Raw genomic sequence first — 19,316 nt, 5'->3', positions numbered from 1 at the left:
AAGAAGTAAACAGCATTTGAAATGCTGAGGTCTTCAATTTGAGTTCGACATGCGATCACTAGATTCGACCGTGAGTCATTCGAACTGAGTGCTTTTAAGGCTGCCTGACTGTCGGAACAAAAATAAATTCGCTTACCACAGATCCTCTGCTGAAGTGCCGATTGTACTCCACACAGAATCGCGTAGATTTCTGCTTGAAACACAGTACAGTATCTACCAAGTGAATGAGACTGCTCCAGCCTCATTTCACGACAGTAGACACCAGCACCAGCACGACCATTCAACAGAGAACCGTCCGTATAACAAACTATGTGTTCATCAAGTTGTCGTTCCAGACAACCAGACAACCATTCCTCACGAAGAGGATAGCTCACATTGAATGTTTTGAAAGGAAAACTGCATGTGAGAGTTAAGTCACTAGGAGCGAGTGAATACTCATCCCACGTAACCATTTGAGACCACAAGCGAGTGTGGCTGGTAGCATAATCTAATGGGTTACTGTTCCAAAGCCCTGTAACCTTAAGACGATATGCACAAGATAATGCTTCTTGTTTTAGGAACACATGTAGTGGTTTAATGCACAGTAGCGCCTCTAGAGCAGCATTAGGAGTTGTCGTGAATGCTCCTGTCATCGCCATTAGGACCATCCTTTGGAGATGATTTAGCTTTGACTGAACTGTCGCGACTTCTCCTTTCTGCCACCATACAAGACATCCATATGCTAAAATTGGTCCAACAATAGTTGTGTAGATCCAATGAATATATCTGGGTTTGAGTCCCCATGATTTTCCAAAAGCTCGTCTACATTGGCCGAAAGCCATGCAAGCTCTTTTAATTCTGAAGTCAATGTGAGCAGACCAATTCAGTTTTGAGTCAAGAATAACCCCGACGTATTTAACTTGTTCGACCACAGTGACCTCTGAACCAAAGAACTGCAACGGACGAGCTCCTGTGATTATCCTACGATGAGTGAAAAGCACCATTGATGTTTTGCCCGGATTTACAGATAATCCAACCTGACAACACCATTGTTCAACAGATCGCAGGGCTTGCTGCATTAAATCAAAGAGAGTGTTAATGCTTATACCGGTCATCAATATATGATAATCGTCGGCAAAACCATAAGTCGGAAATCCAAGGTTATTAAGTTTCCTTAACAAACCATCAGCGACAAGGTTCCATAAAAGTGGGGATAGTACACCACCTTGAGGACACCCACAGACACTTAGCTTTCTAATCTCTGCTTGCCGAAGCGATGAACAAAGAAGTCGATTGCTAAGCATTGCGTGTATCCAATTTGTGATACTTGAAGGTATGCCATGACCACGGGCTGCTTCCAGAATTGAATTGAAAGACACGTTATCAAAGGCACCTTCAATATCTAGGAAAACTCCCAAGCAAGATTGCTTTTGGGAGAAAGCTTTTTCAATGTTGTACACAACATCATGTAACAGGGTTGTAGTGGACTTTCCACGCTGGTAAGCATGTTGCATTCCATGTAGCGGATGCAGGCCCAAACTAACATTTCTGATATAGTGATCGACTATGCGTTCCACTGTTTTAAGAAGAAATGAGCTTAGACTGATAGGCCTGAAACTCTTCGCTTCCTCATAAGTGTCGCGAACGCCTTTGGGAATAAATTTGACAATTATTTCCTGCCAGGCTCTTGGAATATATCCTGTCGCAAGACTAAAAATAAGTATTTTCTTCAAAACATGTTTGAAATGTTCATACCCTTTCTGCAGTAACACTGGGAAAACTCCATCCTTTCCAGGAGACTTGTACGGAGCAAAACTCTCAACTGCCCATTTGACCGATTCAATCGTCACAACGCTTCGAGCAAGGGCCCAAGAATCGTAACTACCTGAAAAAGTCTCGGGAAGAGCTGTCGGTGATGGATCCATACATCCTGGAAAGTGAGTGTTAAAAAGATAGTGAAGTACATCACCTTCATCAGACAAATGTTCACCATCTGAAGTTCTTAAGAAACTGACATTAAAGTCCTTAGACTTCGAAAGTAACTTATTTAATCTGCTAGCCTCGTTGAGACTAGAGACATTTGTGCAGAGGCTTTTCCAACCACTTCGCTCAGACGATCGAAGAGCATTTTTGTAAGCCCTTCGAGCCAACACGAATGCCTCCGACCCATTTCTGCGACGGTGGTTCCAAGCTCTTCTGCATAGTTTCCTTAGTCTAGCAAGTTCAGCATTCCACCAAGGAGTTCCTCTAGTAGCTCGCACAATCCGAAGTGGACAAGCCTCTTCATATGCTGCAACTATGAGTGAGTTTGTCTCGTCGACAACATTTTCCAAATCAATTGGGGTTTCAATTGTTGGTTGGTACCCGTAAAATCTAGTCGCCAAGCCCTCTTCATAGAGGTCCCAGTTTGTAGATTTGGGATTACGATATGTGATAATATCAAATTTAACGTTTGAATGATCAAAGAATATGTACTTATGATCAGACAACGAAGGTTCGAGCTCATCGGAGACGAGCCAATTCACCAACTCATGCGCAATTCTATCAGAGCAGAGAGTTACGTCCAAAACCTCCTCTCTGCCAGATCTCGCAAAAGTTGGACGGTTTCCTGCATTAACTATGTGCAGGTTTGTACTGCTCACAAATTCCATCATATCAGAGCCTCTCGAATTTATATCTGTGCTGCCCCAAATGATATGGTGAGCATTTATGTCACTGCCGATTACAAGCGGTAAATCACTTTTGCAGCAGTATGATACAACCTTTTTGAAGTCATCGCTTGGCGAAGGTTGGTTATGCGGCAAATATGCCGAACAATAGACATATTTCCTGTCTATGCCATCAGTAGTCATACCAACTGTGACAGCACAAATATCCCGAGTTGTGAGCTCCGATATGAGAGAGACATCGAGAGCACTATTTGCAAGTATGCATGCTCGAGGCATTTCACGTGGATTAGTCATTCCGGTCTTGTTAAAGGCAACAAAGACTGGTTTTAACAATTTTCCAACGTAGAAGTTTCCCTTTTGGAAATATGGTTCTTGAACCAAAGCTAAAGAAGCTTTACCTTCTTGCAGAAGTCTGGATAGATTCATAGTTGCTGTACGTTTATGCTGGAGATTGATTTGTGCTACTCTAACCATTATCAATTAAAGTAACGAACACTCCACCTCCAGCACTTACCGTACAACAACTACAAGAAACCAAATATATTGGCTTATAATCGCCTATAGCGAACCATGTAAGGATTTTTTTAAATGTTTTAATCATTTAAATCCCACGAGTTGCGAAGAAAGAAGTCGTCCACTGTGCCAGAGCTTCGCTTAACACAGTAAGGGAAAATCCCAAGATATTCCGTTCACGACTGCATTGTTTAACCTCCTGCAGCCATTCAGCCATCGGCACGGAAATACACCTATTTTTGTGGCCTTTTACGACATGGAACAGGAAACCAGTGGATCAATTCTTGGTAAAAAATAATTCCGCCGGATGCCACACGGCTTACCTGTTTGGTGGACTTATACCACCGGTACAGGTGGACCGTAGCGTTATTCTTAGCCAGTTGGGAAACCGCTACCGACACTACACGGCTATCTAGGCTGCTCAGAGAGGGAAATTGACATTGATGGTCAACTTCCATGGATGGCCGATTCTTCAATTTAACGTAGCGCTTCCCATCTCACGATAATATCGTTATAGTCGCTTCGTCAAATGGAACATTTTTCCATATTGGGGGCTGGTATAGCGTGATGAGCAAGTCGATGCGTTTCTTGCAACCCGCCTGGATTCGATTCCCAAGCCCGCACATAGGGTCAGTAAGTTTTTCTAGCCCAAAGAGGCGAATAACCTGTATAACCGGATTAAAAAATTTCATAGTACCTTTACTTAGCCGTTGACTCAGATAGACCTAAAAAAATAGTATATAGCTTCAAAAACTAAACTACTATTATATGTATTTTATGTATTTTATGTATTTTATGTATTTTATGTATTTTATGTATTTTATGTATTTTATGTATTTTATGTATTTTATGTATTTTATGTATTTTATGTATTTTATGTATTTTATGTATTTTATGTATTTTATGTATTTTATGTATTTTATGTATTTTATGTATTTTATGTATTTTATGTATTTTATGTATTTTATGTATTTTATGTATTTTATGTATTTTATGTATTTTATGTATTTTATGTATTTTATGTATTTTATGTATTTTATGTATTTTATGTATTTTATGTATTTTATGTATTTTATGTATTTTATGTATTTTATGTATTTTATGTATTTTATGTATTTTATGTATTTTATGTATTTTATGTATTTTATGTATTTTATGTATTTTATGTATTTTATGTATTTTATGTATTTTATGTATTTTATGTATTTTATGTATTTTATGTATTTTATGTATTTTATGTATTTTATGTATTTTATGTATTTTATGTATTTTATGTATTTTATGTATTTTATGTATTTTATGTATTATATGTATTTTATGTATTTTATGTATTTTATGTATTTTATGTATTTTATGTATTTTATGTATTTTATGTATTTTATGTATTTTATGTATTTTATGTATTTTATGTATTTTATGTATTTTATGTATTTTATGTATTTTATGTATTTTATGTATTTTATGTATTTTATGTATTTTATGTATTTTATGTATTTTATGTATTTTATGTATTTTATGTACTATTGGTGTCACTGTTGTTGACGGAATCATCGTTATTGCTTTCATTTGCCCCTGCGTTAGGTGTGTTATTAGCTGTCTTTGGCGTACCTTCTTTTACATAGGATACACTTGGTTTCGTTGAGGAAGTTTTTTGCAGATGATGGCTGCCACAGATGTACTGGGGTAGTCTGGGTTTGGTGCAGTGGCGTCTCGTCCTCATGTGCACCTCGTGCACTGCACAACCGGTCGAATTGAAGAAATAAACTGCGTCCCCAACTCCATCTAAATTCAATTATTTTTTGGAATCTTTAATTATTTGATGAAAGCAGGTTGGATCGCACCGAAATTGCATGTAATTACACGCATCTCACATACATCCGACATAAAATTTCAAGTATCTGTTGTCGCTGTGTTAGTGTCTTTTCCGTGCACATGAGTTACTGCACAGATTCAAGAAGGGAAAGAATTACTCAACTCAGATCTGAGATTTGTTTGTTTGATAATAAATCCCATCCGAAAGTAAATCGTTATCTCATTGTATTGAAAAACACAAGTGAATCTCCATTCCCCAATCTTTAGTTTTCACTTACAACGAACTGTTACATCTGCTATCATACCACATAAGCAGTGCACAACTAGTTAATTTTGTCACGAGACGCCACTGGGTTGGTGTGAAGGAAACGCCGTTTTCCATTTGTGTAGATGTCTTTTTGTCCAGTGTATCACGTGGCTTAACATAATAAACAGGTGTTTGCAATATGGACATGTAGCCATCTGATTGTCATAGGTAACAAGTTATTTGCAAGGAATCCTTGTATCTTGGCCGAAATTCAAATAGAATATTGGGGAAAAATTTCGGTGGAAGGAATCTGTCCGTACTGGCACATAGTTTTGCGAATATAAGGGTCGGTGAGGCTTGAAGATCATGCACACGCACTTCGATAGCACTATCTTCCATATGTACTGCTATGATCTTAAGCGAATTGAGTTGCTTCTCACTTTTTATGAAACTGTATGTAAAGAATAATATGTGTCTTGTTGCATAGAAGTAAATGAACTTTTTTAGGATCAAAATGCATTTGGTCCTGAAATAAACCTTCAAGTTCTCGTATCGAAGGTCGAATTTTGCACTGCCTCAACAATAATTGTATTCCTTCGTAGTGGTGGCGTTAGCTTAATTAATTTTATTTGATTCCACTATATTATTTTTTTTTCTATTTCGCCATTAATGTCACGAAATAGTAACAGGTTCAAATACTAGTATTTCGGTATGCTATTTACAACCTTAATTAGTATATCAGTTCTGAGACTATACACAGTCTGTGCACTGATGAAGGTTGAAAAAGCATACCGAAATACTAGTATTTGTTTCTATTACTATTTCGTGGCAACAGTTGAGAATTAGTACAGACATTTTTAATATAGTGGAAATAAATGGATTTTATGTTCTTTTAGGTCAGTCCATTATCCGTTTTAGAAAAGCTGTAGATCAGAAAACAGTTTTATTCGTAATAAAAAATAGGCAGTGTTTTAGTTTTTCGACTTAAAATCAATAAAATCGGTGTGAACACTACCGTCTTTCATTGTCCTTCATTTGAAATCAATTTCAATGCATTACTGCACCATTTGTATAACTCGGTGAATTGGCGTTCGGCAAAATCAACTTGTCGGTGAAATTGTTTTGTGGCAAAATTATCCTGAACAGTTTTTAAGAGTAGTATGTGAAAAAGAAACGAACTGTTAATAAGAGAAATTGGTAAGAGGAATAAACGAAGAAAGGTTCTCAGTGCCGCTTGCTTCCTTCAGAAATTTGCATTCAAAAGTTACCTAACAAATTTCCGTGATTTTTCGTGAGCTATTAGATAATATGAGAATATGTTATAAATAATGAGGTGAGTACAGCTGAAATATGAATCAGTATGATAAACTCCCAATTTCTAAAAATGATCCAACATTTCTAAGTAATGCTAATAAATGAAAGTATTTAATACATGTCCTGTAATATCACAGGTATCGCAAATTAACACCTTTGCCCGACAATCACTCAACGTCTTAGCTCTTTCTGGTGCAGTGATCTTCTTTGGCAACGATGTACGAAACAAGCAACGGAGATTTCCATGCCGTTCGATCTGAAAAATCCAAGTAAAAGCTCCGAGGGCCCCGTTTCGCGGAATCCCACAGAGTGGTGGTAAATTTTCACCGAAAGCAAAAAGAGCTGGTCGGATTTTCCCGAACATCTGAATTGACTCATGACGCCAGTTTGCTGCTACTTCAAGCCAGTGTTCTTCCGAATTGCAGCACAATTGTAGCCCATGAAAGCATGGATCGAAAATCGGAAAGTGAGATTTGAGCAATTGCGCTAACCAAAACATCGTCAATCTGAGAGAGAGAGAAGCATGGTGAGAGCGCTGCGCTCAGTCAAAATGTGTGCCTTCAAAGAGGAATCAAAATCAAAACAAATCGTCACTCACTCTCTCCTGACTGGAATCCATGGAATGTCGCTCTTCGAATGGCTTCGCTAGTGGATTGGATTTATGCCCGGTAACTCTCAATCATGTGCGAATTGACTTCTGGGCTATTCTGCGGATTGGATAATCCCGATGACATTCCAACACGCAAAAATACTATGATCTTCGTGCTTCACAAGATGTGATATTTATTTCGCTTGTTTCCAAAAGAATATTTGCTAGGTGTAGATTTAAATATCTGACTAAATATGACGTGTTTTTTTTATGAATAATAAGCAACCATGAGCTAATTTATTTGGAAAATCTTATTCTGGTGTTTGATTAAATTTTGCTTTATCCAGAACTTGACGTTTTACAAGTGTCAGCAAATTGATGAAGTTATATCTTCTTCATTTTTGATAAAACACTAACCGCCTTAATGGGTCATCTTGTACCCATGACTGACTAGTAATTCGTCTTCAATACTCGTTCACCACGTGGAACCGATGAAAGATGAGAAATCATATGATAAAAGAAGAAGAATGTTTGCAGTGTTTCCTAAAAGGTTTGAAACAGATAAGAAAGAATTCACTCAAAATATTATGTAATATAATAATAATAATAATAATAATAATAATAATAATAATAATAATAATAATAATAATAATAATAATAATAATAATAATAATAATAATAATAATAATAATAATAATAATAATAATAATAATAATAATAATAATAATAATAATAATAATAATAATAATAATAATAATAATAATAATAATAATAATAATAATAATAATAATAATAATAATAATAATAATAATAATAATAATAATAATAATAATAATAATAATAATAATAATAATAATAATAATAATAATAATAATAATAATAATAATAATAATAATAATAATAATAATAATAATAATAATAATAATAATAATAATAATAATAATAATAATAATAATAATAATAATAATAATAATAATAATAATAATAATAATAATAATAATAATAATAATAATAATAATAATAATAATAATAATAATAATAATAATAATAATAATAATAATAATAATAATAATAATAATAATAATAATAATAATAATAATAATAATAATAATAATAATAATAATAATAATAATAATAATAATAATAATAATAATAATAATCTCGCACTGACATGACACAACCTAATTCGGTATTCACAAATAAGAAGCTATAACTATGAGGGCAAGTGACTGAGAGCATCCTTAGGACATGTTTAGGAGTGTTTTAATTCAAGATGCATAATTTATGTCAGTTTTAAAATTTAAATCCGGAAATTATAACAAAAGAAACTAGCAGTCCCAGCAACGTTTTACTCGTGTTTTAAATATAGAAAAAAAATAGACCGGCAACACATATCGGTTTTAAATTTGACAGTAGAACTGTTCTATAACTATAACGGCTGGCTGGGTATAAAATTGTTAGTTCTATTATAGATCGCCCATTTAAAACTTCCAGCTGCTGAATTTGCTCTTAGGATTCCAAGCCAAGAAATATTTTGGAAGTAATTCTCATAATCTCAATCTGCCCGACACTGCCGAAGGTGGAAACCCTAATTAAATCTTGTTTTTTTTTCTTCTTCGTTTCTTCTTTTTGGAATGCACAACCGGTTGATGTCACAACTACTACTATTGTCAGCTAATTAGCGTTCGAAGTCCAATAGACTTCACTTTCACTAACTACTAACGACAGCCTCGCGGTGGCGTAGTATCGAATCACCTCAGTACGGATGAATATTCTTTTTTTCTTGAAAAAAAAAACTTGATAATTCACCTTACCGGACATGAAACGATGAGTTCACTGAAAGTTCTCTTCTTCGTTCACAATTTTCCGTTTGTTTACATCCATAAATAATTAACACAATATAATTGACACTTCTCTAACATATTAATGTTTAATTTGTATGTAAACGACCACCATTCTTAACATGATCATTTGATTCATTTGAAGTTCCTTATTGCTAGGCTATCTACAGGGAGCTGTCATTCTACTGATATGAAATAAGATGATCTGACTGCATCTGATCCATTTAGATTTTTTAGACAGATTCAATCTCACAGTTGTTCGATATGTCAACTGAATAAAACTTTCGGCCTGATTTGTTTTGATTAGAATGAAAAATTGTTGAAAACCCCGATTAGGATGAAGCATTGTGCGATTGGATATGGCGATGTTTCTTTCACGAGATACAAGACAACAAATGCTCTTCGAATCAGTTGGAAAGAATGCCGAAAAGTAGCATTTGTCGAGCTCGACGCATGGGAAAATGTCGAAAGCAGGCACGTCAAACACGAGCCGTCATCTCATTCATAATTTTAATTGCCGTTGCATCATGTTGTGTTGTGATAGGTTGTGAAACAACTCATCATTTCATTGGAGAGGCGAAGATACTTGTTTTTTTAATTTTTATTAATTAGGTTTAAAGGCACACTGCTTAAGCTCTAAGATGTCGAGGGTATTTTCTAATCTTAAATAGTTATTTACTTAAAACTAGTAGTATAGTGGTGATGTTCGTTTGAGGATCCTGCCACCAGATGGTAGTCGGCAATGGTTGGTGGGTCAGTGGTGGCCGCATCCTTCTGTCCGTGTCCGCAGGAAACACCCCGGGGTCCGACAAGTGGACCGCATACTGGTCATCGTCAAGGGCAGTCCTCGGTGAGCCATAGTTGGTAATTCCGCAGGCGAGAGAGAAAGAAACGGAGAGAAGTAAATGTTGGAGAAAATGGATTTAACAGGTAGAAGAAGAGTGAAGGATGCTAGAGTCGACGAAAAGATCTTATTAGTAGACTGTGAAGATGGTGAAGAAACGGGAAAGAAGAAGACGAAAAGTTATTTGTTAATTTGTTATTAATTTGTTATCAATAACACTATGTCTGCTTGTTGACATTGATCATTTATCAAGCTGTCAATAAAACTCAGGATCTTTCCATGAATGGATGAATGTAGCTCGTTTTGCACCAGTATTTAAAACTGGATATCCTTATGATCATTGTAATTAGTGTCCAATTTCAACCGTATCTGTGTTTAGTAAAGTAATGGAAAATTGGAAAAATTTTCAAATCCAACAAAACTTAATACGATTTCATGTATGGTTTTCGGGAAAGTTACAAGGGAACTAATGAATGTTTTAAAAAGTTGAAGAGATGATAAATAAAAAACTTTCCCGAGAAAATTTTCTTAACAATTTTTGAAAAAAAATGTTGTGTAGAAATAAATGTATCTGAGCAATGAAACATTATTCTACGAACTACGTTCAATGAAAAAGTTCACGAGAAGTTACTTTCTGAATGCAGTCATTTTCGAGATAAATGAGGAACTAAATCGAGAAAATTGATATTTCATAGGAATACACCATTTTTGCCTTTCCCATATAGAAAGGTTATGCAATCACTGTGAAAACCGATCTTCGAACCGAGGCCCAGAGGGGCCGAGAGTCATATACCATTCGATTCAGTTCTTCAAGTACGCAAAATATATGTGTATGTGTGTGCATGTGTTTAGTGTTTAGTGTTTATTTCTTTATTGTCTTCGATTAGAGGTGACCTATCGCACAGACTTTTACTTTATAGCTACACACTTATGTTAACTTAAAAATATTATTTTCGATTTGAATGTGTCTTTGCTCATATTAAAATCAAATAAATGATACACGCTATTGAAACGATGACAACAGACATCCATTGGGTTGTTTTGGCCATACTGTGTGCGGTGAAGTGAGCGACGAAGAAAATCCGTTCTTCGCAATGATCTTCCCGGAACGTTAAAATTAATTCTTTCCAGTAGTATGGGGCAATCAATGTTGTCATTCAGTAGGTCGAACACGAAGAGTTGTTGAAGGAGTATTCGTCTGTTTTGTAAAGTAGGTAGGTTGATGAGAGCACAACGATTTTCGTAACGTGGTAGTTGAGGACGATTTATCCAAGGTAGTCTTCGGAGTGCGAATCGGATGAAGCACTTCTGCACCCTTTCGATCCGATCGATGTGAACACCGTGATACGGAGCCCAAATTGTAACTCCATACTCCAGAATACTGCGTACTAGTGCGATGTAAACTGTCTTGAGGCAGTACACGTCGTTGAAGTTTTGAGTGTTTCGTTTGATTAGTCCCAAAACTGCGTAGGCCTTCGCAGTTACGAATGAAAACTGTTCGAAACGACAAAACTCGTTCAACTGAAGCCATCATCATGGAGTATTCGAAAATAATTGGAGACTGTGCCCGTGAGAAAGTGATCACATTACATTTCTTAACGTTTACTGTCATGCCGTTTCTGTCACACCAATCCAGGATTCGGTCAATATCCAATTGTAGCGCACAGCAATCCACAAGGCTTGTAATGATGCGATAAATTTTGAGATCGTCAGCATACATTACTTTAAATGACGACAATTCACTGTAAAGATCGTTCACGAATAACACGAAAAGAAGTGGTCCGAGATGGCTCCCTTGCGGTACACCCGAAGTAGCGTGAAACGAATCCGAGAGTGCAGATCCGATTCGTACGGAAGCATTACGATCCGTGAGATATGATAGAATCCAATTGGTTAACCAAACAGGGAATCCACTACGCCTCAATTTTTCCACAGCGAACTGATGAGGAACACGGTCGAATGCTTTTGAAAAATCAAAATACACCGCATCGATTTGTTGTCGTTTTTCTAGTTTGTCTATCAATAAAGAAACGTAGCTCATTAAATTGGTGGTAGTAGACCGCTTTTTGACAAACCCATGCTGATCAGTGGCGATAATGTGCTTTACTGAAGGGTAAAGAACATCCAACACCATGCGTTCGAATACTTTTGGTAAACAGCTTAGGATAGAAATTCCTCTATAATTGGTGACATCGTGCACGTTTCCAGTTTTGTGAACAGGAACTAGCAAGCGAGCGGTTGAAAAGCAGAGATGCAGGTAAAGCCAAAGCAGAAGAACATTCCTTCACGAACGAAGGAGGTAACCCGTCAAATCCTGGCGCTTTCTATCCATCGACTTGTCGTAGATTGTTGTACACCTCGCGTTCAGTAAAAGCAGTAGCAGGTATACTCAAAGAATACGTCGGCAAACTACTCAGGTACGATTCTGACAAAGGCGGTGAGTTATTACTTAGCACGCTTTGAATGAATGACGAGAATAGGTTGGCTGAATCCGAAAATGTCGACGAAGATTGGTGACGATAGTGGACACTGACAGGATGAGACCAAAATTGTTTCGGGTCAGCCTTCAAATTGATCTCCATCCGTGAAACGTACAGCCGAAAACACGATGCGTTCAATAATTCAAATTGGTGTTCCAAATCACGAACGAGCAATTTATCATCTAGATTTTTTGTCCGGAAAAATCGTTTGCGAGCTTTCCTTAGACGATTCCTGAGGTTACGCAGCTCTCCATTCCACCAAGGTTGATTGTTATTAGATTGACATCTGCGTTTTCTTCTAGGCACGAGATATCGAAAAATTGCATCTAATTCATAATAGAATTTCTCTATTGCTTCATCCAAAGTGCCAAGCGCCAGTATCTCAACCCAGTTAATTCGTATAATTTCAGCACTTAACTCACGAAAATTGCACCGATTGAAATCGTAGAATATTTCTGCATCGTCAATCATGTGCACGCATTGAGGAACTTCAATTTTTAAAATGAAAGGAAAATGGTGGTGATCTAGTTTCATTAGTGGCAATGGTGGTGCTAGAATTTCGCTAACAAATGCTAAGTCTAGCAGTTTTCCATGCAGGTTCGTTAAAAAGTTAATCTGTTGTAAACCGGAGGCAATCATAGTTGCCACTAATAAATGTTCATGCTCTGAAGACGCATTGTTCGGCAGTAAACACCCAACTTCCTCATCCAAGCTCCAGCGTAACAAAGATAAATTATAGTCGCCTAAGACTACAACCCTATCACGGTCTCCAAATTTATTGTAAAGCTCATTCACACAAAAGACATGTTGCTCATATAGAGAAAGATCAGTATTCGGCGGTAAATAAATAGCACAAATGACAAAAGTAGTGCTCTCGCATGTGACACGGACTGCTATCTGCTCAAGACGGTCAGCTCCATGAACGTACACTGTGCTACTCTTAATGCCCTTTTTTATTCCAATCAAAACGCCGCCACCATGCAGATACTGGCTAGTCAAATTATTACGATCACATCGATAAATAATGTACTGGTCGGTAAGTTCTGTATCAAGTATATTACCATTAAGCCAAGTTTCTGTGAGTACAATCACGTCATAATCAGAAGCAGAAAGAGACGAGATAGTGTGTATGTGCGTATATGTGTATGTAACGTTTTTTTTTGCACTTACTTTTCTCGGAAATGGCTGAACCGATTTTCTCAAACTTAGATTGAAATGAAAGGTCTTGTGGTCCCATACAAAATTCCAGAATATTATTTGGATCCGACTTCCGGTTCCGGAATTATGGGATAAAATGTGCAAAAATTGCGAAAAAAAGTGCACAAGCTTTTTTTGCAGAAGGCTATACCGTTTTTCACAAACTCAATTAGGTCCCATACTAAATTCCTGAATTATATTTGGATCTGACTGTCGCTTCCGGAGTTATGGGGTAATGAGCAAAAAACGAAAATATGTGTGCTAACTTTTCTCATAGATGGCGCGATCGATTTTCACAAACTTAGATTCAAAAGAAAGGTCCTTAGGTCCCATACTAAATTCTTGAATTTCGTCCTGACCTCCAAATCCGGAAATATAGGGTAAAGTCTGTGAAAAATTTTATACCATCATTGAGAAGGGCAAAATAATGTAAAAAAAATATCTAAATCGATCTCAAATCTTCTTCAGTTGATAGTTTTTGTCAGTAGACGGCCAAACAAACCGATTTCGGTTATTCTTTCAAGAATCTAAGAAATTATATATGATAGTATGATTGATATGAGAAAGGCATCATTACACCAGTAGGTGGGTTCAAATAGGGTTTCTCCGTCGCCAAATATATTAGTTTTGTAATTCTCATAAAATTTGGAATAAATTATTTTTTGACATCAACGCGATGCGAGCAGCTGTTTTCGAGATATTTTGAAAACAAAATCGAAGAAAAATCGCTGGTTTATAAAAATCACAACAAGGGAGTAACCGCCATATTGAAAGAAATACCTACTTTTTGGAATAAGCATCAGTGAGAAAAGTAGCATCAACAAACTATAATATTCAGTGAGTCTTTAATTTAATTATGGGAAATTATAATTGTTGTTGACTATGTCATAAAGTAACTGATGGTATGATTGAACAGTTTGATTTCAAGCAGTGCGCAATTACTGTGAATACTACAATGCATATTTGCGACTCATGTCGATTGTATTTATATCGAATAGGGTCTGTACACAGCAACTAGCTTCCAGCGACAACGAGATGCCAGATTATACGACTACTTCCCCAGTAACATCGGGAAATAATTTAGAAGAAATACTGCTAGCTACATTGAGTTATGATTTAGAGAAAATACCATCAGCAGCTTCACTCATCTCAGCATCCTCTCCCAACACAGTGATCTAGCCCATGATTTGAGGAATTAAAAAGGTTAAGATATTTCTGGAATTAAGGTATCTCCTAGAGCAGTTGGAAACCTCAGATCTAACAACTATCGCCAAGAAAGGTATTCCAAAATCGTTAAAGGCATCAGGAAACAATTATTCGACCATCCACCACAAAATGAATCTGAAGAATTTCAGACAGTGAAAGCTAAGGCTGTAACAATCGACGAAATCATTGATATATTAAAGTCGAAATTTACCGAACCAGATTGCTCAAGATGATGATGATAAAATACAGATACTCTCAATTTTACCCAACTAGAATGACAATAGAAAAATTTAATGTGAATAAATACACGGTCTCACTGGTAAAAGAATTGTTTAAAGTGCAAAGAGTATTGGCTGTTCTAATACAGCAGTTCTTCAACAACGATGATATACGCAGAATCATGCCAGACAACGAGATTACGTTTCCATCAGAACTAATAATGGGCGTGAACCAGTTCAGAATGGCTTTTGCTTTCATGCCTAAGAGAAACTTTTCAACGATTTGAATAGATCAGTAAACACCAAATTTCATTCAGTACCTTTGCGGCATTACGACCAAACCATTGTAAACTTCTCAATATTTCAGGTTGTCATATTGTATGTGTTTGTACAATTCATGAAAATGTTGACTTGATGCTTCACAACATCAAAAAATATTCATTTCAAATTGATTGTGAAGCGCCTCAGGAAAATTACTGTGTAATTCACCGGTAAGAACATAGGATTGTTATCTCCGCGAATGCAAGAAATGCCCATTCTCTTAAATTCTTGAGGAAAGCTTGTTAGAGGAACTTGAGCAGAAGATTGTAAATGAGATCTCTTTTGAACAATGGATAACTACTGATAGATGCAATCTAGAAATCTGAACAAAACCACTTGATAATTTTATAGTATATTTAACAGAAAAACTAGAAAAAACTTATAACTCATGACTATATAAAAAACCTTTTTTAATCCACCTAGTGGCGTATTGATGCCTTTCTAATATTACCTATATTTTCGAAAACATCACTAGAAGATGCTGTCAAGACATTGCACGTTATACAAAATTGAACTGAGCACGCTGTGTGCTAGATGGTGGTGTTTTCTTTTTCCTTACCAGCACGTACCGATTTTGCATCATTTTTTGTGACAGTTTGAAAGTTTTGATACTCATTGCCCTATAATTTCGGAATCGGAAGTCAGATCTGAATGAAATTGCACAGTATCTTTTAAGACACTGAGAGCATTAATTTGAATCATGATTTGTCAAAATTGGCTTAACGTTTTGCCTTCTGATTCCGGAACCGGAGGTCGGATAAAGATATAATTCAATATCGATCTATGGGACCATACAGTCTTCCGTTTGAATCTACGTTTGTAAAAATCGGTCTGAGAAAAGTGAGTGACAATTTTTCATTTTTTTATGCATATCTCTCTGTTGTTCCGGAACCAGATGTCGGAACGGGATACAATTCAATAGCGATCTATGGGACCGTAAGACCTTTCATTTGAATCTGCGTTCAGCCATCTCTGAAAAAATCGAGTGACATTATTTATCACATACACACATACATGCATACATACACACACAGACATTTTCTCAGTTCGTCGAGCTGGATCAAATGGTATATGACATTCGGCCCTCCGTGCCTCGGTTCAACCTTTCTATATGAGAAAGTCAAATACAATCTCAATTTTTGGAAGACACAAAATTTCCATAACCTGAACGAGAAGTAGTTGTAATTTATGATATTTCAGAGAATTATTTATTCGTTCTTCAAGATGCTGTTCAAAGTCATCATTGGAACAATAATCAAGCAACAATTCATCCATTTGTTATGTATTATAAAGAATCAGACACGATTGAAAGTTTGAGTTTCGTTATACTTTCAAAAGTCTAGAATTAGGTTTTGCACGAACATAACATAACCTCACAAAAATGAACGAAATGAATCACTTTTGACAGCTATCAGTGGTTTGTTTATGTGTTCATTGCGTTCATTCTAATTTGAATAAAGTTTCTAAAACAACGAATTCATTTTAATAAACTTTCTAAAACAACGAATGAATATAAAAAAGGCAATGTTTGTATCGGACAGGGCAACTTCTGACTATAAAAATAGACAATAATTCGCGAGCCTCCGTAAATTTGAAACAAAATACAACGTTGATTCGGAGTGGCTTTTCTTCGCAACCTCGCACGGTGAGGGACCATGTGATGCAATCGGTGGAACATTGAAACGAATGGCAACAAGAGCTAACTTGCAAGAGAACATGAATATCCAATAACAAATAGCGAAAGCTTTATACGATTGGGCTTCTCAAAGGAATCAAGATAATTTCACAGCAATCTCGTTTTGTTATATGTCACAAGAGGAATATGACGATGGTTCTGTAGAATGGAAAGATATTTATCTACAAACAAAAATGATTCAAGGTACACAAAAAAGTCATTGCTTCATTCCAGTACTACGAAATTATTTTCAACGGACGCATAATCTTATAATTTTTCGCAAATTATATCCTCAATGTTGAACTTTGCAACTTGAATACAGCCCGCCCTTGTATGGTTTATGGAAAACCGCACCCAATTTATAAAAAAAAAGAAATTTTTTTTTCCAAATATCTCGAAAACAGCGGGTTGCATCGTCTTGATTTTAAATAAAAATTTATTCAAAATATTATGGGTATTACAAATATAATAAATTTGGCGATGGAGAACCCAGAAAGACGGGGGACGTATTCTCATGAAATATCCTTTTTCTCGATTTAGTTTCTCGTATATCTCGAAAACGACTGCATTTAGGAAGTAGCTTACTATGGACTTTTGGATTGAACGTAGCTTGAATTATTCGGATACATTTATTACTATGAAAACATAATTTTTCGAAAATTGTTAAAAAGATTTCCTCGAGAAACTTTTTTATTTATCATCTCTCCAACTTTATAAAACATGCATTATTTTCTTGTTGTGATATAAAATTTAAAATAAAATTGAGCTAACTGAGAATTTTTAAAAACAAATTTTATTTTTTATTTCACGAGAAATTGGAAATTGGATTTTTTTTATCAGTGTATTAAAAAATATACACTGATAAAAAAAATCCAATTTCCAATTTCTCGTGAAATAAAAAATAAAATTTGTTTTACAAAAATTCTCAGTTAGCTCAATTAATTACTTACAACTTTTTTTAGACATATTTTTTGAAGAAGCTATAGATATCTAGTTATTATTGTTTGGAAATAATGTGGCTAAAAACACATACGCCTTTTCAAAAATGTGTTCTGAGTGAAAAAATCTCTAGACCAGTGAAAAATACTTCACTTGCTATACCGATCACACATATAAAGTCTCATGCATATCCAAGGGGCTCGGGCCAGAATTCTGCAATTTATGGACGATTTGGCGTGGAGTTGGTCATACTGATAAAATTTAAAAAAAGGAGGTTTTACTCCGCGACAATATAACATTTCTCAAGTGGCGAAAGACGTTCACGACAGGCGGGTCCCATTCGACTGCCAACCCTTTGCCTCGTTGGGCAATGCATTTTCAGAGTAGCGTTTCTATTCCTTTGAAAATTTGCGGAAAAGATTCACATGGCGTTTCAACCCCACAGTCAGTCAATTCTGCAAATAATCAGAATTCAAAAATTACCAGGAAGATGACAATAATAGTGTAGGAAACGATGAAAAATTCTTTGAAATGAATAACTATAACGATTCCCGTTCAAACTATGTTTTATTGACGAAAAACCATATATTAAACAGGAGTACACCTGGTGCTTCGAAAAAGTCTAATGTCCCTCGTAATCAGTTAACAAACCGTTTATTGATCCCAGTGTTCACTCTACGGTCATACCCTCGTTCTGTCGGTGGTTGGTCGTCAAATTATAACTCTCATTAATAATTTCTATGGCGGCGCTGGCCAAAATCACTACTTCGTTCATTAGTGCAGTTGGCTTCCTCGTTGACGATGAGAAATCACCAGCCGAAATCTCGAACGCCACAGGCGGCAATATAAGCGCTACGATGAGTTAATTAATCCTAATAAAGCACATTAGAGAAGACAAATAAGCGTAAAAATAATAGTGCGTGCCATGTGTCCTCCGAAAAGTGTTCTGTCATCCAGTGCCCCACACGTTGCCCTTCCGCTCTTCCGCCCAGTCGAATGAAGCAGATTTTCTCTGCACATCCCATATGGCCCAGAGTCAACCCGGCCGTCACCGGGGAGTGAAAAATATGACGACTTCATCTGTTCCGCGTCGCGACATCGTACGTCACGACGGCGAATGGCAATGAATACCAAATCAGTCGCCACGGAAAAGCCAGCCTGCGACGGACGGCGACTTCGTCATGGGGGAGTCAGTGGCGCGCTACTATGCTGCTGACCCACATTCCCTACGGCACAGAACTTGAAAGTGGGGAAACATTTGCTGCATGTTTTGTTTGTACATGAATGCCATCAATTATGCGGTAAAGTGAACTCAACCGGAAGATTGATTTGCGGGATCACTTGGAGACGAATAACATACGGAAAGGAATTTCAATTCATTGGATGTGATCTTTCTTGTTTGGCATCATAATAATCAAAACATCTTACTTAAGCAGACAATACACTCAAAGATTAGATTTCGTTGTTCGTTA

At 36.2% G+C, this 19,316-nt stretch overlaps 1 protein-coding gene across 1 annotated transcript; it reads right to left on the bottom strand.

Moving 5' to 3' along the window:
• Window positions 1-12,132: 12,132 nt before the first annotated feature.
• LOC131429124 (uncharacterized) lies at window positions 12,133-18,619 on the bottom strand. The gene is made up of 2 exons (XM_058593171.1): window positions 18,532-18,619; window positions 12,133-13,364 (listed from the first exon to the last, which is right to left on the bottom strand). Exons 1-2 carry the CDS (start codon window positions 18,617-18,619, stop codon window positions 12,133-12,135), a joined length of 1,320 nt encoding a protein of 439 aa, XP_058449154.1.
• Window positions 18,620-19,316: the final 697 nt, after the last annotated feature.

The sequence above is a fragment of the Malaya genurostris genome, chromosome 2 (genome assembly GCF_030247185.1).
Source record: "Malaya genurostris strain Urasoe2022 chromosome 2, Malgen_1.1, whole genome shotgun sequence".
NCBI lineage: Eukaryota > Metazoa > Arthropoda > Insecta > Diptera > Culicidae > Malaya > Malaya genurostris.
The sequence above is the reverse complement of the archived record's forward strand: the minus strand, read 5'-3'. Positions and strand labels throughout refer to the sequence as shown.